At 33.3% G+C, this 26978-nt stretch overlaps 1 protein-coding gene across 2 annotated transcripts in view; it reads left to right on the forward strand.

The window, feature by feature from the left end:
• The window catches only part of LOC143203809 (dipeptidase 1), an 81330-nt gene that overhangs the window by 39774 nt on the left and 14578 nt on the right, over positions 1-26978 (forward strand). Inside the window, exons 2-7 of one of the 2 annotated variants that reach the window (XM_076416098.1) lie at positions 2928-3103; positions 3161-3302; positions 3374-3537; positions 4880-5094; positions 10292-10477; positions 10539-10808. In XM_076416098.1, coding sequence (XP_076272213.1) covers positions 2928-3103; positions 3161-3302; positions 3374-3537; positions 4880-5094; positions 10292-10477; positions 10539-10808 — 1153 coding nt within the window. The remainder of the gene's footprint in view (positions 1-2927; positions 3104-3160; positions 3303-3373; positions 3538-4879; positions 5095-10291; positions 10478-10538; positions 10809-26978) is intronic. The other variant, XM_076416099.1, reaches the window with a different exon arrangement.

The following is a 26978-nucleotide window of genomic DNA, read 5'->3' on the forward strand; positions in this document are numbered from 1 at the left end:
TATATAGTGTTAGTAGATTTGAGATTAGGGTAGTGTTTTATTATATTTACTTTTATTTTTTTCACCTATGAGATAGAGTTCCAGGCATGCTTTTCTATGTAGTGGTATCCTCTGGAGGCCTAATTCACTTAATTAACAATTATATATCCAGTAATATGTATTACTTTTATTAGAGAGCAATTTACCTTTTACGCTTAGTTCTTATTTCCTTCAGTACAGTGTTTCCTTGTAAATTTATTTTGATATCACTATATTTCCCCATAGTTTATTCTATTACCAGCATACATATTGATAAAACTAGTTTTAATCACTGCATTCTCCCTAATGCATTGCCATATCTACAAAACAGTTAATATTCTTTCTCTACTCGCACATTTTAATCAAATGCTCATGTATATTATGAACAATTACACATATATTTGTGCACATAAAAAACTTTCACACTCTACTAGGATTTCCTACACCTATTGTATATTAATTATATTCACACCTTATTGTTATATTCTGAAAGTTTCATTCTAGTGAATAACTGAGCTTCTAATTTTCAATCTATCTAACATTTTATCACAATTCCATAATTCTTCAATATCTTCGTCAATGTACCTAATCGAATTCATCCAAACCGAAAGTATTATGAACTATTCCTGTTTGCAGCATGAAGAAAAATAGCGCATAATCAATTTTTACTCTAACGTTTACCATTTTCCACCAACTCATAACACTATTGTCATAACACTATTTTTATTATCACCTTGCCATTAGTGGCATTGATTTTATATGGGCATATTTGTCTCCTTTTGGAATATTGATGTCTCATCTAAATACACATATTGAAACAATAAGTCTACCTTGATTTTATTACATGTTTTAGAAAATTGTATTATTTTAAAAGCAATATCTGGAAGTTCTATTCGACTTCTTCGTAGGTTATCTTTACTCCATTTAAATCCAATATTACCTAGCAGTTTAGGAAATGATGCTCTACATTCCTTAAAGAGTTGCATATCTCTAAGATTTCTATGGGAAGCCACGAAGAGATCCAATGCAATTCAAAAATCGAGTATGAAATATTTATGCGCATTTATATGCGTGTAATTGTTCAGAATATATTATTATAGATATAAATGCATTAAACAGAATGCAGTGATTAAATCATATATAATAATTTTATCAAGAAAAATGTACAAAGGTAGTAACAGAAGAAACTAAGGAGAAATACAGTGATATCAGAATGTTTTGACAAGAAAACACAGCAACGAAGAAAACAAGGACTAAACATGCAAAGGTAAATATGTTGTCTAGTGAAATTACAATATTACGTTCAATTAATTAAGCGAAGTTCAATTATTAATTGAATGGATTAAGCCTCCACGAGATACTACAGGTGGTTTAGAAAATATTTCAATGTATATAAATGAACATATTATATTATAATAAAATAGCTCTACAAACTAGTGTGCATGTATCAGTAGTTTAAATCCTTCGAAAATATACATTAGATGTACTATAATATTAAAATTAATTATATTTTATTAGTATTGTGGCTAACTTCGACCAAAATTTATTAAGTAAATCTTTGTGTCAACTAACACTCACAAAACTTATTAAATGCTGCTTAATCAAAACTAATTCCCATTAAGTTTAAAAAACCAACAAAACAAAAGTATTGGTAAGTTTTAAATACTGCACCATTGAACATTATGTCAAAGTATCATAAGTAAGATCATTTTTAAAAATGTAACAAATTCTACATATTTGCTTTACATCATCTTGTAATCATCCGATAGGTATTTGTAGATAGATCATCTTTAATTTGCGTTCGTTCATTTATTTACTGGTTCTTGCCTTGTCTTATAAGCTACTACTACTACTTAAGCTATAGTATAATTGTTAATATTCCTTGCAATATTTATTTTAACTCTTAATCATCAAATTAACTTATTTATTACCTGCAGTATCCGGTTAGTGCTTTGTTCTTCTTCTTAAAAAAAAGTAATCTTAATACAATGATATACTATGTTTCTAGAATTATGTCAATTACTATCAGTCCTTTCTACTATTAACTGTTCTCTTTTATCAGAAATTAAATTAAAAACTGATTTAATAATTCTAAATATTTTGTAAACAAATATTACAGGCGATTCTTGTTATTCTCAAATTTTGTTAATCTATGTTGGGATTACATTTTCGCATATATATAGTTTTTTTATTTTTGTTCTCATTTGTTCCCTATAGAAAAAAATGAAAAATATAATTTTACTTCATCATACTATTACTAATCCTTTCATAAAGTTTAAAATGTAAAATTTAAGGATTTGTCTCCCGGTCCAAAATTTCCGGGCAGAATTTTTCGGTAAAACGTTGCCAGATTTTGATTTTAAAAATTACGGGTACGTAGTTGATTTACGTAAAACAGAAACGACAAATAATCTATCGTATAATCGGCCCGAGTCCAGAACATTTGTTTATATATTTGTGTCTCCGATCTGACGGCTATTCCTGGTTGCTTGATTGGGGTGAATTTTATTTTATTGGATATTATTTATTTGTAGCTCATATTACACAAAAATTTTAGACCAAAAATTTCTTCCTCGGTATAAGTTTTAAACGTACCGAGCTTCTCTCCAGATGCCCCCGTTTTCCTCAAAAAAGGGAGGCAAAATCTTCACTAAGTCAATTAATATATAGAAGATTAATCAGTGGTTTCTGTCCCCGTGCAAATTCCTACCACGAAATGGTAGTGTGTGTTTGAACATCAAACAAAAAATATCAATACCGACAACAAAGAACACTACTATAATTTAATACACAGTAACACCACCTGTTGTAATTTTTTTAAATCAATTTATATTTGTAATGAAAACAGAAAACTTGGCATACATTCATTGGCCAGCCTGTGCGCGACTGAATGCTGTCTATTGTTCCAGGTCCCTCCATGCCCTCGCATCGCCTCACCCTCTCTGTCCAGGGAGACCACGTTCGGCGTTCCCCCGCACCCGCACTACTCCAGACCTCCCCAGTACATCAGAAACGTACCGCCCGAACTGTACTACCCCTACGACTACGATTCCTGCTCGTGCAGCTCAGGTAGCGACACTGCCCGGTATGTTCCCATCGCTGGTTCTCGGGCATGCTTTGATTATTGACGGTTTTTCATCAGCAGGGTCAGTTTCCGAGGTCCCTGGTGCGTGTGTCTCGTCGTCTGCGTGGTGGTCGCAACTCTCACTGCCGGTCTAGGACTGCCCTTAGCCTTAGGACCTCATCGTAATGAAAACGCCTCCTCTGAAGAACGTCTACAGCTGGTATTGCGTTTAAGAGCCGATGAAATTTTGCGTTTCTTTTAATTGGTTGGGTTTTTTTTTTCGTTTTACAGGTGCGGAAATTGCTGAAAGACTCGCCACTTATAGACGGACATAATGACCTGCCTTGGAACCTGAGGAAGTTCGTGCACAACCAGCTTAATCAATTGAATCTAAGCAAAATTAAGGAGGAAGATCCGTGGCTGACGAGCAAATGGTCTCACACGGATATGCCCAAGTAAGTAACATTGAAATCAATTTACAAAAGAAGCACACGACAATAGGCTAGATGATTGTAATAAAAAATCACAAAAATATCGATTTATAATATTAATATACTACATAATTTATAATGTCGGTCATATGTCCGATTAATTTTCGGCGTTAGACTGGCCATTCAAACCAATACTTGGCTTCCCCAATGCCACGAAAACCCTTCGGTATTGCGAGTACAATACACTACTACCACTCTGCGCTCCTCGGAGCCATTAGCGATGCGGGACACGTTAACTCCTTAGACCTTCACCATATTTAATTAGTTTCTAGATAAGCTAGGTCCTGTGTTCATCACAACCCTCGTGTCTTTCGAGTTTCTACCGTGATCTGTTGTTCGCCAGGTGTCTTCCCACGTGAAGATTCTTCCTTTCTCTCTGTCTGCGTAATAAATAAGGAGAACGTCCTTAAGGACGCTCTTCCATTTTGTTTAAACGACCTCAACAGTCCACAAGGTGTTTCCGCTTCCTCGTATTTGCTACTTGCTTTGATCTCCACTCGGTTTTTTTCCTGATATTGTATGTCCTGGCGTTGCTGCTCTCGTCTCTGGACATCAGGCTCAGGTCTTTTCCCTCGAACAAACTGAGCTCGTGTTTCTACTTTACTGGGACCTAAAGGTTACCTCATTGTGTACGATCGAATGTGCCCTTATCCCACATACTCAAAGTCAAACAAATGTAGTGGTTAGTTGGAAGACACTCCTAACTTGACCTAAAATCAAAGAGATTGATTTATTAGTCAATCATAAAGCCAATTTTGACTTATTAGGTGCAAATATGGGGTTACACCAAAACATCAGACCAACTAGTAATTCAATGTACCCAAAACAATATGATTAATTACCATTGCTTGTCGCTACGTAACCAACAAAGAGCTTCACGATGACCTTGAAATCAAATGGATACACGAAGTGATTCAATATTTCGCCTTAAGACATGAAATAAGGTTGATAAACTACAGCAACGTGGAAACAATAAAGCTACTGGACAACACGCAGGAAATGAGAAGACGCGAACCAAACCACACGAACTTATTTAGTGTATAAGTATATTCTTAAGTTTAGCTTACATGATGATGTTTTAATCTTGTACTCGCCTTACTTATCTATTAATCCAAGTACAACAGAAAGTAGTAATAAATTAATTTTTAAATTAAGATTGTACGTATGATTGTAAGATTGTCTAATGTAAGATGTAATTAATAAAAAAATAGATGGTATGTTTTTGATGTGTTACAGCAATCGTTGATAATGATGAATAAGTGAAAATTTTGCATTAATTAATAATTTTGCTCCCTGGTCTTTGTAGATTATTGGCAGGAGGAGTGGGAGCCCAGTTTTGGTCCGCTTACGTGCCTTGTAAATCCCAACACCGAGACGCTGTTCAGATCACCTTGGAGCAGATCGACGCGGTACAGCGGCTGGTCCAACGCGAGAAGAAATACATGCAAATGGTCCGGAGTTCGGAAGAGATCAGGACCGTACATCGCGAGGGCAAAATCGCCTCTCTAATCGGCGTTGAAGGTTTGTACTATGTCTTATTTATGTTTATACGAATACGAGTTGAGTTTGCGCATCCACCATATCATCATAGTGTAATTATTATATTTTTAATTATGAAGATCTTTTTGGTCTTCATTTATAAATTTGTTTATTATTATTAATATATTATTACTAGTCGCTGCCAACAAACTTACAATTTGTTTCTACAATGACTTAAAACTAGATACTTATCTAGGTAGACATCATGGCCCTTACTTAGTCGCTAATAAAATAAAATGAAAGTTAGTAACACATAGTTTCTTTATCATTTAGTATAATTCACTAGAAAACCTTACAGGTTATATGACTTGGTTCTTTGGAGCCTGCGTCCTAGTTCAGAATTATCCAAGAGTTGCAGCACTTCTGTGTTAACATGGTATTGACGTTTTTTACTCATTTCTTGTTACAGAATTCTTAATTCAGTCAGTTATTGTTCTTGGTCTTGTCATCTCGGTGCATTTATTCCGAAATACTTGTAATATGTTGATATTACAAGCTTGCTTCTCGTATTATATTAATATTATCAGGTTAACTAAAAAGTCCACGGCCTACCATAGTAAAATACATTTTTTGGCAAAATTAGTTTTTTTTATTCAACATAATTCCCTTCGAGGGTGATACACTCATTATAGCGACCATCCTACTTTTCGATACCATTTTGTAGTACGATTTGTCCTTTGCTTCAAAATAGGCCTTAGTTTCAGCGGTCACCTCTTCATTCAACGAATGATTTTTTCCCAGTGAGCATTTTTGAGATCTGAGAACAAGCAAGGGACGCTGGGGAGCCATATTTGGAGAATACGGTGGATGAGGAAGCAATTCAACACTCAATTCATGGATTTTTGGCATCGTTTCACTGACGTGTGACATGATGCATTGTCTTGGTAAAGCAATTTTCTTCAAATGCGGCCGTTTTTCGGCGATATTGTCCTTCAAACGGTCAAATAACGCTATGTAATAGTCGCTGTTGATGGTTCTTCCTTTCTCAAGGTAGTTAATGAAAATTATTCCATGCGCATCCCAAAATACAGACGCCATAACTTTGCCAGCAGACTGTTGCGTTTTCCCAGCCTTTGGAGCGTGTTCATCGTGTACAGTCCACTAGGATGACTGTCGATTTTAGTTCAGAGTAAAATGATGGAGCGATATTTCATTCATTATCACATATCGACGCAAAAACTCGGATTTATTACGCTTCATCATCTTCAAACACTGCTCCGAATCATCAACTCGTCGTTGTTTTTGGTCAAAAGTCATATTGTGGATTTTTTAAATGTTTTCGTCGGTAATAACCTCTTTTCGGCGTTCACTGCATTCACCGTCTTCGGTGCTCATTTCACCACGTCTAAACTTAGCATAGCAATCCATGATGGTTGATTTTCCTGGGGGCAGTGTCCGGAAACTCAGTATCAAGCCAAGTGTTTGCTTCAACTTTTTTTTCCATTCAAAAAGCAATATTTTATCAACAAGCGAAATTTCTTTTTATCAATTTTTTCACAATAACAAAAGTTGCTTCACTCAAAATGCTATAATTCACAAACTAATGATGCGACAGCTGTCAAATTTATACACGTATCTTTTGAGAGTTTTGAGGGTTTTCAATCGTCCTGTGGGTTCTCGTGATATCAACATAACTGAATTCCATATAGGTTTTAATTTGCGTCTCTCGAAGCAATTTCTTATGCAGGGATAATTTAGATTATTTCCCAAGTAATTCTTCCAATGAAGTTTAACGTCGAGGATTATTCCAAGGAAATTAGTATTGTTAATGTGTGGGATAATTGGTTGTAGGTGAATTTACCGATTTACCTTTGTTGACTTATTATTTTTGTCTGGGTCAATTTATTTATATTACTACTTATGCATATTATATACATATTAAGTCATAGCGTAATTCATTGTATTTATATAATCTGTTATAACATGAAAGATTTCTTTTGGTGTAACAGGTTTAATAGAAATGTGTTTCTTTTTGTGACTGAGTTTCATTCTTAAATTGGCGAATACTTCAGCTCTTTGGTAATTGTTGAATTTTAAATTTTACTTCGTTCGAATATTTTTTTCTGTTTTTAAATCAATAAAAGCTTCTTGTGTTTGCTTCATTTTTTGCTTCATCTTGATCAGCCAGATTTGAGTCTGTTGATCATAAACAAATCAAAAACATTTATTTCAACTCAATAGTAAAAGGACTGAATACCTGCATATGCTAATCACTTGTTGTTTAACAGGTAAGAAACCAGATGCTAAAATGTTTAATTGGCAATATTCGTTAATCTTCATGAAATATATTGTTGTGTGTTATAATTAGGAATTTTGGTCCATCACCATGACTCCGGACATATACCGTGACCATATTTGTCTGTCATTTGATATACAGTGAATGTTCTTACAAACATGTCTTACAAACATTAATTTTATATTTACCGAGTAATAATTAGAAATAGTTCCTTCAAAGAGCTGCATATTCGTGAGTTTTCTGAAAAAGTATTAAATTATGATTTTATCGAGAATACAATATCGAAAAAAACTATTCACTTTTTTCATACGTTTTATATATTTGATTCGGAATAGAGCCAATGTTAGAATGTTCTTCACTTTTTGAGAGATGTGAATTATAGTGAATACGCTAAAACATGTTAACGCAATAAAAACCACCAGCAATTTAATATATAATAGTATTAATACTTACCTCTCTAACGTATTTTATATTCTGTAGATAATATTGTGGAATGTTCGTCTTGGTCGGTCAGAATGTGTGGCTGTCGATGCTATTGTTTGTCCGAACAGTCACTGCTATTTTGTGGAAGGAATTTACACGAGAACTGAAAATACTGGTTGAACATATACTTCTTTATTTCGATATTGAATTGATACATGTGCATATTATGTTAGGTAAAGGAATAGTAGCGTTGTAGAAATGGTACTGTTACAAGAGGGTAGGAAAAGAAAAGAGAGCGAGACGTCGTCGTGGTGTTTTTTTATAGCCGGGAATCGCATGGTACCAATTCACCAGTGTTGCCAACCTTCGATTTTGATGTAGGTGAATGCGTGGTGGCTTAAAGGGTTGTAGCGGTCGCTACATCACTCCTCTCCTAATGGAGCTGCCGTGGAACGTTCCTCCATGTGGTGCAGGTCCTTGAGTGCGCCAGCAGTCACGCAATCAATCGCCCAGGGACTGCTTATGAGATGAGAACCCAACCTTAGTTAGGAGTTTTACGGGAGCAGCTACCATCGAAAGAGTAGCGGGGCGTCGTTCATCTTGGGGTGCTCCGATGTGTTTGAGGGTACCTATAAATGTGGTACCTTATGTGTCCCGTTTTGTGGTGCAAGAGTGTTCATGCGTTGGTGTCATACATTATGGTCTTCTGTGGTCTTTGTCCATCGCGTTAGTTTCGTGAGACAATGTCGATAATGTGATGTTGTTGGGTTCCGTTCCTCATCCTATCCTTCCATGCACGTGTCGAGCACCTGTCAAATGGCTTCTGTTGGGCTGGTTTACCTGTTAGTCACTTCGATCACATCGGGGTCAACAATTGTAGGAATATTCGGCTGGAATGTGTGGCTGTCGATGCGATTGTTTAACCGAATACTCGCTATTATTTTGTGGAAGGAACTCACACGAGAACTGAAAACACTGGTTGAATAAATACTTGTTTATTTCGATATTGAATTGATACATGTGGTCGACGGGAGAATGGACAGCATATTATGTTAGGTAAAGGAAGTACAGTAGCGCTGCAAGAGTGGTACTGTTACAAGGGGTTAGAGTAACTGTAAAAAAATATCGTCGTGTCTTTTATATAGCCTTTATGGCTAGGAATCGCATGATACTAATCCACCAGCGTTGCCAAACTTTGACTTTGATGTAGGTGAAATGCATAGCGCTCGCTATAGTATTATTTCATTATGTACACGCAAATACATATAAAGAAAGTTTGTTTATTTATATCTTGTGCGTATATACGCCTCCACATGGATTTATATGCTGAATCTGGGATGTAACATCTCTTGAGCCTCACTGCTATTCACTCTTATTCCACTCAGCGGCGATACCATTGAATGTCGTATATCCAGATTGGCTTGATGATGCTTTTATATAGATTCATCATATCATATTGCTATTGCTCGCTGCTTAAATATGAATGACGACATGTTAACCAATTCATATTGAGCCTGCTGTCATATTGTTTCTGCTTGGTCCAGATATGATTCTGTCAAGTTAACCTGCGATCCAAGTGAAGACACAAGTATTTTGCATGTTCCTCGTGCAGGATTTTTTATTTTTTATTGTCAAAGTATAAGTGGCAAGAATGGACTTAATTTGGTTTGCTTTTATTCTCCGTTGGTTAGACCATTTTTCGATGTTGTTCAGATGGTACTGGAGTAGTGGACGGGAGTGTCATCAGCATAGGTCGCAGTTATAGGTCAACATTGCTCTGTGGGTCACTCGAGAGCGTATTTTGTACAAAACAGAATATTCATCATTATATTTAATCATGATTCATGATTAATCATTTCGATTGAGGTAGAATGAGAGTTTATGACAATATCAATATGGAAGCGTCTTTTTTAGTTTATATGCCACATCAGTCAGATTTTATCAAAGGCTTAACTTGTGTCTAAATATACACAAGAATAGTATAGTCCATTTTACAAGTATCTACTGATGATGCCTACACGACGTTGGTGCAGTAAATCTGCCATGATCCCCACATAATTCAAATTGATGACTGAGGATTATATTGTTTGAGTGCTATTATTTTTTTCCATTATTCTGCCAATTACTGGTAGAAGGCCTATAGGTCTATACAACAGGACAGGATCTTGTGGTGGTTTGACTGGTTTAAGCATCATTGCGACTTGGGTGATGATACATTGTCTTGTTCGAGATTAAAGCAGATTTTAAATATTTGACTAGGCTCGTGATTTCCTTGTGTAGTAGATTTTTCAAGCGAGTTGCGTAGACAAGATTGTAGCCTGGTGCTTTCCCTTCCTGAAAACCTTCAACTTAAGGTACATTTGTAGAGGTTATTTCAGATATTCTCTTATTTCGACTGTATGTTCCTTCGGATATGTTATTTATTTAAAAAAAAAAACATCGGATATATTTTTTAAAATCGTGATGTAGAAAATTATATTTTGCCATTTTATTTTTACTGATACTCCCGTGCTGTTTAAGGTGGACATGCGTTAGGAAGCAGTTTAGCAGTTTTAAGAACATTCTACAACTTAGGAGCTCGATATCTGACCATTACTCATTCCTGCGACATTCCCTGGGCTACCGGACAGGACACCGTCACCAATGAGGGCCTGAGCGACTTCGGCAAGATCGTGGTACGGGAGATGAACCGGCTCGGTATGATTGGTAAGGACGAAAGTACTCTAGCTCTTATTTAATCTTAATATGTGTAAAAAAAATCTTCCAGTGGACTTATCTCACTCATCCGTTTACACTGCTCGATCGGCCATCAACGTGTCATCGGCTCCGGTTATCTTCAGTCATTCGGCGGCGTATTCCCTTTGCAATTCATCGAGGAACGTGCCCGATGACGTGCTGAAGCTGGTGGCGCAGAATGGGGGTCTGGTGATGGTGAACTTCTACGCTTACCATGTGGCGTGTAGCGTGAACGCTACCATTTCCGATGTGATCCGCCATATTAACCACATCAGGAAAGTAGCGGGAGTAGAGCACGTGGGTAAGCACGGAAATCTATTGTCATTAGTAAAAAAAGTAAAGTCCTAAAACAGCTAGTGCACGTCATCAAAATTTATAATCTAACGTTACAGACAAAACGTCAAATAACATCAAATTTAGGTTTTGGAATAGCGTTATTATCTCTCAATACTCGCCATAATTTTTATGGTCACTTAAATGCATTGCTTGAATGTACTTTAGTCACAATAGTCCCTTAAACATGAAAAACGTATTTCTTCTAATCTGTCCACTAACAGATTCTGTTCGTGTAATTACATATTAAATACCTATAAATATAATAAATCGTCAAAGTCGTTCATTTAAAAATCTATGATAAATAACTCATTGCAATCTATAGTCTATTCAAAGTTTTTTTAGTAATGCATCATGGATATTTGTGACGTCGAAATATTGCAATGTTGCCGAATTAACTCCGAATTTTAGTTCAGTTTGGCATTGACACAAGAAAATTCTAATCTAAATAAAATAATTGAACAAAAATGTTAAAATCAAATAAATATAATTTATTTTAACATTATAGTACATCTAATAAATATATTATCGAAGGACTTAAAACTACAATTAAGAACACAGGTACAGTAGTTTGAAGGTTAGATTCGTTTTGTTTACATTGAACTCTTTTCCACACCATCCATGAGGTAGAGTTTCTCTGCGCGTTTTTTATATAGTGTTATCCCTCTGGAGGCCTAATCCAACTAATTAACAATTGTGTATCTGAGAAAACAATTTTACTTTTATTCGAGAGCATATTTACTTTTTACGTTTAGTTTTTGTTTTCTTCGATGGTGTGTTTACTTGGCAAGTCATCTTGGTATCACTATATTTTTACTTTTTCTGCTATTACCTGTGTACATCATTCTTGATAAAATTAATCACTGAATTCTGTCTAATGCCTTTACCATATCTACAAAACAGTTAGTATTCATTCTCTCCTCGTATGTTCTAACCTAATGCTTATGTTTAATTTTGAACAATTACAATCATATCTTTGCACACAAATCATTCACGCCCTACAATACCATTTTCTATAATTATATTCAATTAATTATGTGCATACCTTTAGTTGTTACCACTATCATCACTCTGTCTCAGGAATTTTTAGCATTGCACAGCATTACACATATCTTGAAAGTTTTCTTCAGTCACTTTCACTTTACGACTCACTGTCCAATACAATCATTAAACTGTTAATTTCTAATCTGTCTAAAACTTGTTCACGATAATACCATTTATCAATTACATCCTTTGTATGTCTTATCGAGTTCATCCAAATCGAAGGTGTTATGGTTGACAATGCTTCCTTCCACATATCCAGACAGTTTGTGTATTGTAACTTCTTCCATCAATTTTTATTGTCTTTACACTTTTTTTGTTACCGTCCTGCCAAGAGTGCCACAATGAACCATTTTGAAATATTCAAGTTTCTTATGTAATTGTTTTTAAGGTAATGTTCCGTTAGAGATGTCTGAAAGTTCCATTAAACCTCTATGGAGGTTATCTAAAGATAATATCTGATCAAGGATCAAATTAAAGATAATTATCTGAAGTTGAAACACCACCGGAACCCTTGAACGGTTTGCTTATCGGCACAGATCCAGATTCTAACGTGTTCCTTTTCATTCACATACCACATCCTTATACACTTCCAATAAGTTAGTTAATTTCTTTCTACACTATAAATTCTCTAGAAATTATATACATGGCAAAACAACGCTTGCCGGGTCAGCTAGTGAAATTATATAATGTTTCGTTTTCCTAAAATAAAAAAATATTTACGTCTTCATTTGTCCCATATATTTTGCGTCTTGTTCCATTGTTTTTCGTATTCCTTTAAAAATAGCTTTTATTTGCGTTATCGAGTTAAGTCGTAATTTAAACACAAATCTTTGACATTCAGCTAGCAGCAAGTACAGAAAGGTAAGACAAATATGGTATTAAAAAAATATTGGCGAACAAAAAAAGCGATAGAATTAAGTTTAAAACTCGGAATTTCTTTAAAAAAACAAACTTTATTTCAAAAATAATAATGAACAGCTTTACACTTGAAACAACAATTGTTACAATACAATATTTAAGCGAGACTGAAGTACTTAAACAACAGTCTTTACAAAGGAATAAGCGAGACTAAAATCTAGGCATTCTGCGTTTACATTTATAGTAAAAATATGATGTGTTAGCTATTCTTAGGTCTAAAGGTTAGTAAGACGTTTGAGTGGACATAAATGACCATATAACTTAGTTCCGGCAAACACTTAAAAATAACTGCCAAAAAGTGATAAATCTTTAATATTGAATACCAAAACCGCTATGTACATTTAAAATAACATGCCAAAAATGTAATTTTAAATTTATTTATTGTATATTAATTTTTTATGTATCTCATGACTCTGCTAGTAAGTTTATATATATATATATATATATATATATATATATATATATATATATATATATATATATATATATATATATATATATAAATTGGCATTCTATAGGTGAAGATATTGTCGAACCAAAATCTAAAAGAACACGGACAATAACAAAGGGTATGCGCACTGAAGATGGAAAATGGATAGTGTATTATTGAGTCATGAATTCAATATAGTGCACCAATTTGAGGCTTTTAAAACAGGAAGATAAATCCTGACTGAGAACGATCCTTACTATACACGCTGTCTCTAACGAAAACTATCAAAAATATGCTGAAAAAGTGCAATACTATAATTTCGAAGGGTCGAGACAAAGATTGATATGCACACAGTAGTAATCTGCACCAGAGAAGTTAGAGAAATAAAAAAAATACATGTTTTACCTTTGGCTCATTTTCAGCCAAAACTTGATTTCTTCAGCTTGGCAACAATGTTACAATAGTTTTACCATAATCAGATTAGTTTCACGTGGAATTCATACGAGGTCGGTCACGAAAATAAAGCTCCAGATGTGGTGGGTGTAACTTATAAAAGTGGCTCCCATATTTCGTTGTTGGAAAACTTATCCCAGGCACTTCTGAAGAGGATTCAGAAAAGCATAGTTTTTACCATTGATGATATAGATATTTCGAACAACGGTTGGCACACTTGTTGAAATTAACGGAAGTGTATTAATTCCCAATCTTTTTAAATGCATTCATGTTGAATTAGGTATCTTGGATTATTCAAATGTTCAAAATTTAAAGTTTTATTATTATGTTACTAATGGTTGTTTGAAGATTAAGTAATTATTATCCAGTAATTAATCATTATATATTAAATAAATAAAATTTATTCTCAAAACAGTTCGTTTTCCTTCTAAACAAACGCTGAAATCCATCTCCTGCTTATAAATTATCCCACACTGTACATCTAGTATCTCCCCTGTATTGATCTATTATAAAACAAGATAGAATTAATGAATTGCCCGGTTACCTAGCAGACATCTATAAATTAGTTGTTTTAGTAAAACCTATAATTGTTCTTTTAAAAAATATTAAATTCTAACACTTATATCGTGCCGCTTTTCTTAACGAACGAGTACCTTTTAACTTAGAATGATACACTACGATTAGTTTTAAAAGAAAACTACTTTATTAACATCGACATTATGTAGATATTCATCAGCAAACTTTTTTAAAGCGAACGATTTCCACTAGTAAATGCGAACACAGTTTAAATAACCCCATACTTTAATGAAAATGCAATGAAAATATAAACCATAATATCCGCATATAAACATTAGAAAATTCACTATGTAATTATGATGGTTTAGTGTTAATTTTGTTTCTCTTAATTGAAGAAAAGGTCATACATTTTGTTTGGCCATACTTATCAACTGCGATATTCTATTCAAATTATATTCTACTTATTATATTCAAAGCACAATCCAATTCGGCTACACCGTTATTTAAATCACTTTTTTGAGAAATAGGCATTTCGATTTTTGTGGCCCTCTTCCGCTTCTTGATTAGCAACTAGCAATACGAATATGATAGTTTCAGCATAGGTATGGCAAAACCATGATCAAAGATAATAAATTCTTCCAACTCAGTCGCTTGTAGGTTGAATTCTTCTTGAACTCTTTGTCGCGTAGTAGCATATTCGGCGAGTGGCAAGTCATTGTTTTCATCATCACATCACACTTTTCACATATTTGATTTAAAGTTTTGGAAATTATTTACATGGTTTCTAACACGTCAATTATAGTTGATGTTTGGTGTTCACCATCAGCAAAATAGAGTCTGACAGCTTTTCGATATGATATTTTGAATCTTAATATGATGCCTTGGACTAGTGATTGAAGTTTTGAAGTGTTGTTTGCAGGAAAGTATTTTATATTAAGATTATGTCTATGTGTCGTATAATTATCGAAAAATATAAAAGTTTTCTTCTTTTTTCAGACATCTCCTTACCAAAACTTTAATGTAAGTTCTTAAAAGCATCACAGGTCTTAGTGTTTAATATATGTAATCAATTCAAAACAGCAGTGATCCCTCGTGATCTGTCAAATAGTCGAAATGTTGCCGCAGCAACCCTGAGTTTTAGTACATTTTGACTTTAACATATAACCAAATTCTAATCTAAATAAAATAATGAAACAAAAACGTTATGTGTTCATTATGCAGTCACAATAATTTATAGGTTAGAGTTGTTTTATTATGTAGTGGCTTAATGCATTTGTCATATCTGCTAAACAATCAGTATTCTATCTCTCCTCATACAATTTAACCAAACGTTCATGTATATTCTGAACAATAACAGACATGCTCATAATACTTTCACACTCTGTGATACAATTTCCTACAGTTAAAGTATATTAATTATATACTGATCTTTAGTTGATTCCTCTTTAATCGCCCGGTCTTGGTAATCGTCAGTATTATAAAAATAAGCTAACATTCATAGAGTTTTGTTCAATCAGTGTCACTTTCCGAAACACTAATCAGGCGAATAACTAAGCTGTTTGTATCCAATCTATCAAAAACTTGCTGACGATTCTACCATTTGTCAATTCCTTCTTCAATGTCTCTGATCGAGCTCATCCAAACCAACTGTATTATTTTCGACAACGCCTCTTTCCATAAACACAGAAAGTTCTGGTATGAATATCCTCGACCTGAATGTATATTGCAATAATTCCCCATATCAACTCAATTGGATTAAATATGCAATGAAAAGGAGAAAGTCATAATAATCTGATCTACTATGTATCTTTTCTTCAAGCTTATTTGAAAAAAAGCAAATTACATAAAATGTATTTAAAAATTTCATTTATATTTACCGAGTAATAATTTGAAATAGTTCATTTTTTAGCATGGTTTCTTCAAAACTTATTTTATGTACTATAAGCCATTCCTTAATTGCAGCCTTTGTTGATGCACTTGTTGGCATCTTCTCCACCAGTGTACTATGATATGGTAGATTGTCCATAACAATAACTGATAGCTCCTCCAAGTTCTTTAAAAACTTATTTTCAAACTACTGCAAAAAAGTTATGGTTCATTTCTCGATGGTAGTCACCCTTGGACTTAAAGGAAAATACTAATTCTGCACCAGGAATACAACCATTCCTGTTTCCAGCATGAAGAACTATATGTGTGCAATAAATGTTATGACTATCAAAACCTAATCGATAGTTATTTCAACCTTTTCAATCAATTGGTCAATTGTCAGTCAAGTCAATTTAAGGTTTTACTGTTTTTTATTTTTTGAGATATTTTAGTGACCATGCCGGTACTAATATTCAGTGCAGCTGTAACGCACAAAATGTTCGCCAAATATTTGTAGAAAATCCTGTTTCATCGAGGTTAGACACATATGTTCTTCAGGGCTATATCCCTCAGTCTGGTTTGCGATTTTGGCTTTTCATTCATCATATATTTCTTCATTTCCTTCTGTAATTTCACCGCATATTTTTTGCCAATTTATTAACTTTTCTTATATTATTAGAGATCAAGGTAGATACAGGGGAGTGAGTTGTAGGATGCTTTATGAAAAGAGAGTTTTTACAACAGTAAAAATAAATAAACAACGGCTTTTGACGGAAAACGAGCTATTTTTAAGAATCAACTATACACAACTATGCACGAACAATAGCAAATATACAAATAAAATAAAAAATTGCTTAGCCTTAATTCTTAAAATGGACAGACCAGGGAGGTACGTTTTTCATATTTAAGGTGGTTTTGTAACAAAGTTCATAAGCTCATAAGATATATGCATACTTATATTCATATATATATTTATAGTAAAAATGGCCTTTAAAAAAATAGTATAGTACAATATGTTAATTTAGAAAACAATTTATAAAAGGTAAAAAGGAAGAAACAGCATTATATTAAAATTTTAATTATAAATTAAAGGTATTAAAACAATGAGCCTTAACTAATTCATAAACCATTTACTAAACTACTACATATTTGGATATAAAATACAAAAAATGTATTATATATAAATAACATTTTATAATAAGTTCTTTGAAAATATATTCCTTTATACTTCCCACACTAATTACTAATTGATTACTATACAATAAAAGTTGCGATATAATATGTTTCCCAATGAAGGCAAAATTAATATATTTGGTAGAAAAATGTACCCACTAAAAAACTAATCACTTAATGAAACTTTTTCTTTTGGTAAATAGATACTTTTTAAGTATTATCGTTTATTTCTTCTTAGGAAAGTTGGTATGCTTTTCTCTTCTTTGATATTTTGGCATATCCTTCTTCCTTATCAATAAATCGCACCGAGTATGTCTTATTAAAAACGTGACGTACTAAATAAGTTTCACTGCAAAATATAATTAATTTATCGTATTTGTAATAACTGAAACTAAACGTGCCTTTGACTTAAAATATTTATAATCTTGTTAAAACGTTGAAATATTAAATTAAAGGGATTCATATTAAATAAAAACGAACGTGAAAAATAACTATATAAAGCCGTAGCAGACGCTTTAATAATTAAGCAAATACGTATCCAACAATTAATCAGATCAATGCCATCCATAGAGTAATATACTCTATGATGCCATCTGGAGCCATTTCTTTTGAGGAATGCTTAGCTTGTAGTGCTGTCTAATGTTGCCAAATCTAAACACAAAAACTATATATACGTTCTATTCAGTAAAAAAAAACTTATATACTCTAACACTCTTATTTATACCAAAACAAAATATATGTTAATTTGAATATTGCTAAATAAATTATTTTTCTAATATAAATTACATCTATAAAACAAGTAGCCTAGCGGTATATTGGGCAACACTGACTTCTAATTTTGGTTCGCCGCAGAATATGTTACGCCGGTTGCAATGTCATTCGATTAATGAAGAATGTAGCTGAATCTCAGGACCACAATGATTTTTAATGTACTCTGATAGTCGGATTCGAATCCTGCCGGGGCAGGTATGTACTTTATGTTTGTGATTGTAATTGTAAGTATTTCGTAGGCAACAGTGTAAAATCAGAGAAGGAAAAATGATCCCAGTAACTCCAGTAACCAGGCTGGGTACGACTGGATGTCTTCTGGGATGATCTCTAAGTTGGCTACACGCCAGTCGCCTCGCTTAATGCCCAAGACTGTGGTTCCTAACCCACGTTAAACTGTAGGTCCGGTGTAAATAAATCCTCGTTGGTAAAAAGGTGGCTTTAAAATACTTGAAAAAAGCAATGAAATTAAGTGACCATAAATAAGATGCTGGGTATCGACACATAATTCAGAGAACAAAATTCCAACAAAATTGTTTTTGTATGAAGTACTTTGAAAGTAACTCTAAACGAACCTTAAATTAAAAAATTTATATTATTTTTAATTGATCTATATATATTAGAATCTATAATTTTTCTCAGCACTGTAAAAGGCAAAATTAAAAACGGAATCTTGCGACACCATCATTGTCTTCAATTCGTACCAATATCGAAAAGATAAAGTAAAAGCGACCGAGCGTGGAGAAAATATGCACGTTTGATCTATCGCTATACTTTCAAACCAGACAAATTGGTCTCCAGACTGCTCCTGTAGGGCCACGAAGAGTCATTATAATTTCAACGACGCTCTCGGGTCTTACGGCGACATAAATAAAGCGAAAATCCGAAAAAAGCGAACCCATTCAAAGCCTCCCCCTTTTACGTAACAGGCAACCGGCGTTACGTGTTGTTCTCATTACTTGATGAATCAGAGATGGGAACGTGTCTAAGTAGCGTACACATTTTTGAAGGCACAATCTCACCAGCATATGGTTTCAAATAATGCACGTGTTATTGTTATTGCGTAGTATCTGGTTACGGTATTCTCAAAATTGTGGTTACAGTATTCCTTTATTTACATATTATTACTAGTTGTAACTAACTAACCTACAGTCTGTTTTTATGATAACTTAGAAACTATAGTCAATTCAATACAACAGTGAACCCGCGTGATCTGTCAAAACGTCGCAATGTAGCCGGAGCAATTCTGAGTTTTAGCACATTTTGACTTCGACATATAACAAAATTCTAATCTAAATAAAATAATGAAACAAAAGCGTTATGCGTTATGCGTTATAACTTATTTTAACATTATAGTAGATCCAATGCACATATTATCGAAGAACTTAAACCTATAATTAATTATACAGCCACAATAGCTTATATGTTAGACATGTTTTATTATGTAGTGGTACCCCGTGTTTAGCATCAATAGTCAATTCAAAACAGTTGTGAATCCACGTGATCGGTGAAACCATCGCAATGTTGCCGCAGCAACTCTGAGGTTTAGTACATTTTGACTTTGACATGTAACAAAATTCTAATCTAAATAAAATAATGAAACAAAAGCGTTATGCGTTATGCGTTATAACTTATTTTAACATTATAGTAGATCCAATGCACATATTATCGAAGAACTTAAACCTATAATTAATTATACAGCCACAATAGCTTATATGTTAGACATGTTTTATTATGTAGTGGTACCCCGTGTTTAGCATCAATAGTCAATTCAAAACAGTTGTGAATCCACGTGATCGGTGAAACCATCGCAATGTTGCCGCAGCAACTCTGAGGTTTAGTACATTTTGACTTTGACATGTAACAAAATTCTAATCTAAATAAAATAATGAAACAAAAGCGTTATGCGTTATGCGTTATAACTTATTTTAACATTATAGTAGATCCAATGCACATATTATCGAAGAACTTAAACCTATAATTAATTATACAGCCACAATAGCTTATATGTTAGACATGTTTTATTATGAAGTGGTACCCCGTGTCTAACATCAAGAGTCAATTCAAAACAGTTGTGAATCCACGTGATCGGTGAAACCATCGCAATGTTGCCGCAGCAACTCTGAGGTTTAGTACATTTTGACTTTGACATATAACAAAATTCTAATCTAAATAAAATAATGAAACAAAAGCGTTATGCGTTATGCGTTATAACTTATTTTAACATTATAGTAGATCCAATGTACATATTATCGAAGAACCTAAAACTATAATTAATTATACAGCCACAATAATTTATAGGTTAGACTTGTTTTATTATGTAGTGGTACCCCGTGTTTAGCATCAATAGTCAATTCAAAACAGTTGTGAATCCACGTGATCGGTGAAACCATCGCAATGTTGCCGCAGCAACTCTGAGGTTTAGTACATTTTGACTTTGACATATAACAAAATTCTAATCTAAATAAAATAATGAAACAAAAGCGTTATGCGTTATGCGTTATAACTTATTTTAACATTATAGTAGATCCAATGCACATATTATCGAAGAACTTAAACCTATAATTAATTATACAGCCACAATAGCATATATGTTAGACATGTTTTATTATGAAGTGGTACCCCGTGTCTAACATCAAGAGTCAATTCAAAACAGTTGTGAATCCACGTGATCGGTGAAACCATCGCAATGTTGCCGCAGCAACTCTGAGGTTTAGTACATTTTGACTTTGACATGTAACAAAATTCTAATCTAAATAAAATAATGAAACAAAAGCGTTATGCGTTATGCGTTATAACTTATTTTAACATTATAGTAGATCCAATGTACATATTATCGAAGAACTTAAACCTATAATTAATTATACAGCCACAATAGCTTATATGTTAGACATGTTTTATTATGAAGTGGTACCCCGTGTCTAACATCAAGAGTCAATTCAAAACAGTTGTGAATCCACGTGATCGGTGAAACCATCGCAATGTTGCCGCAGCAACTCTGAGGTTTAGTACATTTTGACTTTGACATGTAACAAAATTCTAATCTAAATAAAATAATGAAACAAAAGCGTTATGCGTTATGCGTTATAACTTATTTTAACATTATAGTAGATCCAATGCACATATTATCGAAGAACTTAAACCTATAATTAATTATACAGCCACAATAGCTTATATGTTAGACATGTTTTATTATGAAGTGGTACCCCGTGTCTAACATCAAGAGTCAATTCAAAACAGTTGTGAATCCACGTGATCGGTGAAACCATCGCAATGTTGCTGCAGCAACTCTGAGGTTTAGTACATTTTGACTTTGACATGTAACAAAATTCTAATCTAAATAAAATAATGAAACAAAAGCGTTATGCGTTATGCGTTATAACTTATTTTAACATTATAGTAGATCCAATGCACATATTATCGAAGAACTTAAACCTATAATTAATTATACAGCCACAATAGCTTATATGTTAGTCATGTTTTATTATGTAGTGGTACCCCGTGTTTAGCATCAATAGTCAATTCAAAACAGTTGTGAATCCACGTGATCGGTGAAACCATCGCAATGTTGCCGCAGCAACTCTGAGGTTTAGTACATTTTGACTTTGACATGTAACAAAATTCTAATCTAAATAAAATAATGAAACAAAAGCGTTATGCGTTATGCGTTATAACTTATTTTAACATTATAGTAGATCCAATGCACATATTATCGAAGAACTTAAACCTATAATTAATTATACAGCCACAATAGCTTATATGTTAGACATGTTTTATTATGAAGTGGTACCCCGTGTCTAACATCAAGAGTCAATTCAAAACAGTTGTGAATCCACGTGATCGGTGAAACCATCGCAATGTTGCCGCAGCAACTCTGAGGTTTAGTACATTTTGACTTTGACATGTAACAAAATTCTAATCTAAATAAAATAATGAAACAAAAGCGTTATGCGTTATGCGTTATAACTTATTTTAACATTATAGTAGATCCAATGCACATATTATCGAAGAACTTAAACCTATAATTAATTATACAGCCACAATAGCTTATATGTTAGACATGTTTTATTATGAAGTGGTACCCCGTGTCTAACATCAAGAGTCAATTCAAAACAGTTGTGAATCCACGTGATCGGTGAAACCATCGCAATGTTGCTGCAGCAACTCTGAGGTTTAGTACATTTTGATTTTGACATGTAACAAAATTCTAATCTAAATAAAATAATGAAACAAAAGCGTTATGCGTTATGCGTTATAACTTATTTTAACATTATAGTAGATCCAATGCACATATTATCGAAGAACTTAAACCTATAATTAATTATACCGCCACAATAGCTTATATGTTAGACATGTTTTATTATGTAGTGGTACCCCGTGTTTAGCATCAATAGTCAATTCAAAACAGTTGTGAATCCACGTGATCGGTGAAACCATCGCAATGTTGCCGCAGCAACTCTGAGGTTTAGTACATTTTGACTTTGACATGTAACAAAATTCTAATCTAAATAAAATAATGAAACAAAAGCGTTATGCGTTATGCGTTATAACTTATTTTAACATTATAGTAGATCCAATGCACATATTATCGAAGAACCTAAAACTATAATTAAATATACAGCCACAATAGCTTATATGTTAGACATGTTTTATTATGTAGTGGTACCCCGTGTTTAGCATCAATAGTCAATTCAAAACAGTTGTGAATCCACGTGATCGGTGAAACCATCGCAATGTTGCCGCAGCAACTCTGAGGTTTAGTACATTTTGACTTTGACATGTAACAAAATTCTAATCTAAATAAAATAATGAAACAAAAGCGTTATGCGTTATGCGTTATAACTTATTTTAACATTATAGTAGATCCAATGCACATATTATCGAAGAACTTAAACCTATAATTAATTATACAGCCACAATAGCTTATATGTTAGACATGTTTTATTATGTAGTGGTACCCCGTGTTTAGCATCAATAGTCAATTCAAAACAGTTGTGAATCCACGTGATCGGTGAAACCATCGCAATGTTGCCGCAGCAACTCTGAGGTTTAGTACATTTTGACTTTGACATGTAAAAAAATTCTAATCTAAATAAAATAATGAAACAAAAGCGTTATGCGTTATAACTTATTTTAACATTATAGTAGATCCAATGCACATATTATCGAAGAACTTAAACCTATAATTAATTATACAGCCACAATAGCTTATATGTTAGACATGTTTTATTATGAAGTGGTACCCCGTGTCTAACATCAAGAGTCAATTCAAAACAGTTGTGAATCCACGTGATCGGTGAAACCATCGCAATGTTGCCGCAGCAACTCTGAGGTTTAGTTCATTTTGACTTTGACATATAACAAAATTCTAATCTAAATAAAATAATGAAACAAAAGCGTTATGCGTTATGCGTTATAACTTATTTTAACATTATAGTAGATACAATGCACATATTATCGAAGAACTTAAACCTATAATTAATTATACAGCCACAATAGCTTATATGTTAGACCTGTTTTATTATGAAGTGGTACCCCGTGTCTAACATCAAGAGTCAATTCAAAACAGTTGTGAATCCACGTGATCGGTGGAACCATCGCAATGTTGCTGCAGCAACTCTGAGGTTTAGTACATTTTGACTTTGACATGTAACAAAATTCTAATCTAAATAAAATAATGAAACAAAAGCGTTATGCGTTATGCGTTATAACTTATTTTAACATTATAGTAGATCCAATGCACATATTATCGAAGAACTTAAACCTATAATTAATTATACAGCCACAATAGCTTATATGTTAGACATGTTTTATTATGAAGTGGTACCCCGTGTCTAACATCAAGAGTCAATTCAAAACAGTTGTGAATCCACGTGATCGGTGAAACCATCGCAATGTTGCCGCAGCAACTCTGAGGTTTAGTACATTTTGACTTTGACATATAACAAAATTCTAATCTAAATAAAATAATGAAACAAAAGCGTTATGCGTTATGCGTTATAACTTATTTTAACATTATAGTAGATCCAATGCACATATTATCGAAGAACTTAAACCTATAATTAATTATACAGCCACAATAGCTTATATGTTAGACATGTTTTATTATGAAGTGGTACCCCGTGTCTAACATCAAGAGTCAATTCAAAACAGTTGTGAATCCACGTGATCGGTGAAACCATCGCAATGTTGCCGCAGCAACTCTGAGGTTTAGTACATTTTGACTTTGACATATAACAAAATTCTAATCTAAATAAAATAATGAAACAAAAGCGTTATGCGTTATGCGTTATAACTTATTTTAACATTATAGTAGATCCAATGCACATATTATCGAAGAACTTAAACCTATAATTAATTATACAGCCACAATAGCTTATATGTTAGACATGTTTTATTATGAAGTGGTACCCCGTGTCTAACATCAAGAGTCAATTCAAAACAGTTGTGAATCCACGTGATCGGTGAAACCATCGCAATGTTGCCGCAGCAACTCTGAGGTTTAGTACATTTTGACTTTGACATATAACAAAATTCTAATCTAAATAAAATAATGAAACAAAAGCGTTATGCGTTATGCGTTATAACTTATTTTAACATTATAGTAGATCCAATGCACATATTATCGAAGAACTTAAACCTATAATTAATTATACAGCCACAATAGCTTATATGTTAGACATGTTTTATTATGAAGTGGTACCCCGTGTCTAACATCAAGAGTCAATTCAAAACAGTTGTGAATCCACGTGATCGGTGAAACCATCGCAATGTTGCTGCAGCAACTCTGAGGTTTAGTACATTTTGATTTTGACATGTAACAAAATTCTAATCTAAATAAAATAATGAAACAAAAGCGTTATGCGTTATGCGTTATAACTTATTTTAACATTATAGTAGATCCAATGCACATATTATCGAAGAACTTAAACCTATAATTAATTATACCGCCACAATAGCTTATATGTTAGACATGTTTTATTATGTAGTGGTACCCCGTGTTTAGCATCAATAGTCAATTCAAAACAGTTGTGAATCCACGTGATCGGTGAAACCATCGCAATGTTGCCGCAGCAACTCTGAGGTTTAGTACATTTTGACTTTGACATGTAACAAAATTCTAATCTAAATAAAATAATGAAACAAAAGCGTTATGCGTTATGCGTTATAACTTATTTTAACATTATAGTAGATCCAATGCACATATTATCGAAGAACCTAAAACTATAATTAAATATACAGCCACAATAGCTTATATGTTAGACATGTTTTATTATGTAGTGGTACCCCGTGTTTAGCATCAATAGTCAATTCAAAACAGTTGTGAATCCACGTGATCGGTGAAACCATCGCAATGTTGCCGCAGCAACTCTGAGGTTTAGTACATTTTGACTTTGACATGTAACAAAATTCTAATCTAAATAAAATAATGAAACAAAAGCGTTATGCGTTATGCGTTATAACTTATTTTAACATTATAGTAGATCCAATGCACATATTATCGAAGAACTTAAACCTATAATTAATTATACAGCCACAATAGCTTATATGTTAGACATGTTTTATTATGTAGTGGTACCCCGTGTTTAGCATCAATAGTCAATTCAAAACAGTTGTGAATCCACGTGATCGGTGAAACCATCGCAATGTTGCCGCAGCAACTCTGAGGTTTAGTACATTTTGACTTTGACATGTAAAAAAATTCTAATCTAAATAAAATAATGAAACAAAAGCGTTATGCGTTATAACTTATTTTAACATTATAGTAGATCCAATGCACATATTATCGAAGAACTTAAACCTATAATTAATTATACAGCCACAATAGCTTATATGTTAGACATGTTTTATTATGAAGTGGTACCCCGTGTCTAACATCAAGAGTCAATTCAAAACAGTTGTGAATCCACGTGATCGGTGAAACCATCGCAATGTTGCCGCAGCAACTCTGAGGTTTAGTTCATTTTGACTTTGACATATAACAAAATTCTAATCTAAATAAAATAATGAAACAAAAGCGTTATGCGTTATGCGTTATAACTTATTTTAACATTATAGTAGATACAATGCACATATTATCGAAGAACTTAAACCTATAATTAATTATACAGCCACAATAGCTTATATGTTAGACCTGTTTTATTATGAAGTGGTACCCCGTGTCTAACATCAAGAGTCAATTCAAAACAGTTGTGAATCCACGTGATCGGTGGAACCATCGCAATGTTGCTGCAGCAACTCTGAGGTTTAGTACATTTTGACTTTGACATGTAACAAAATTCTAATCTAAATAAAATAATGAAACAAAAGCGTTATGCGTTATGCGTTATAACTTATTTTAACATTATAGTAGATCCAATGCACATATTATCGAAGAACTTAAACCTATAATTAATTATACAGCCACAATAGCTTATATGTTAGACATGTTTTATTATGAAGTGGTACCCCGTGTCTAACATCAAGAGTCAATTCAAAACAGTTGTGAATCCACGTGATCGGTGAAACCATCGCAATGTTGCCGCAGCAACTCTGAGGTTTAGTACATTTTGACTTTGACATATAACAAAATTCTAATCTAAATAAAATAATGAAACAAAAGCGTTATGCGTTATGCGTTATAACTTATTTTAACATTATAGTAGATCCAATGCACATATTATCGAAGAACTTAAACCTATAATTAATTATACAGCCACAATAGCTTATATGTTAGACATGTTTTATTATGAAGTGGTACCCCGTGTCTAACATCAAGAGTCAATTCAAAACAGTTGTGAATCCACGTGATCGGTGAAACCATCGCAATGTTGCCGCAGCAACTCTGAGGTTTAGTACATTTTGACTTTGACATATAACAAAATTCTAATCTAAATAAAATAATGAAACAAAAGCGTTATGCGTTATGCGTTATAACTTATTTTAACATTATAGTAGATCCAATGCACATATTATCGAAGAACTTAAACC

The sequence above is a fragment of the Rhynchophorus ferrugineus genome, unplaced genomic scaffold (genome assembly GCF_030347505.1).
Source record: "Rhynchophorus ferrugineus isolate W39M unplaced genomic scaffold, kcgeb_rfMv2 rfM10, whole genome shotgun sequence".
Taxonomy (NCBI): domain Eukaryota; kingdom Metazoa; phylum Arthropoda; class Insecta; order Coleoptera; family Curculionidae; genus Rhynchophorus; species Rhynchophorus ferrugineus.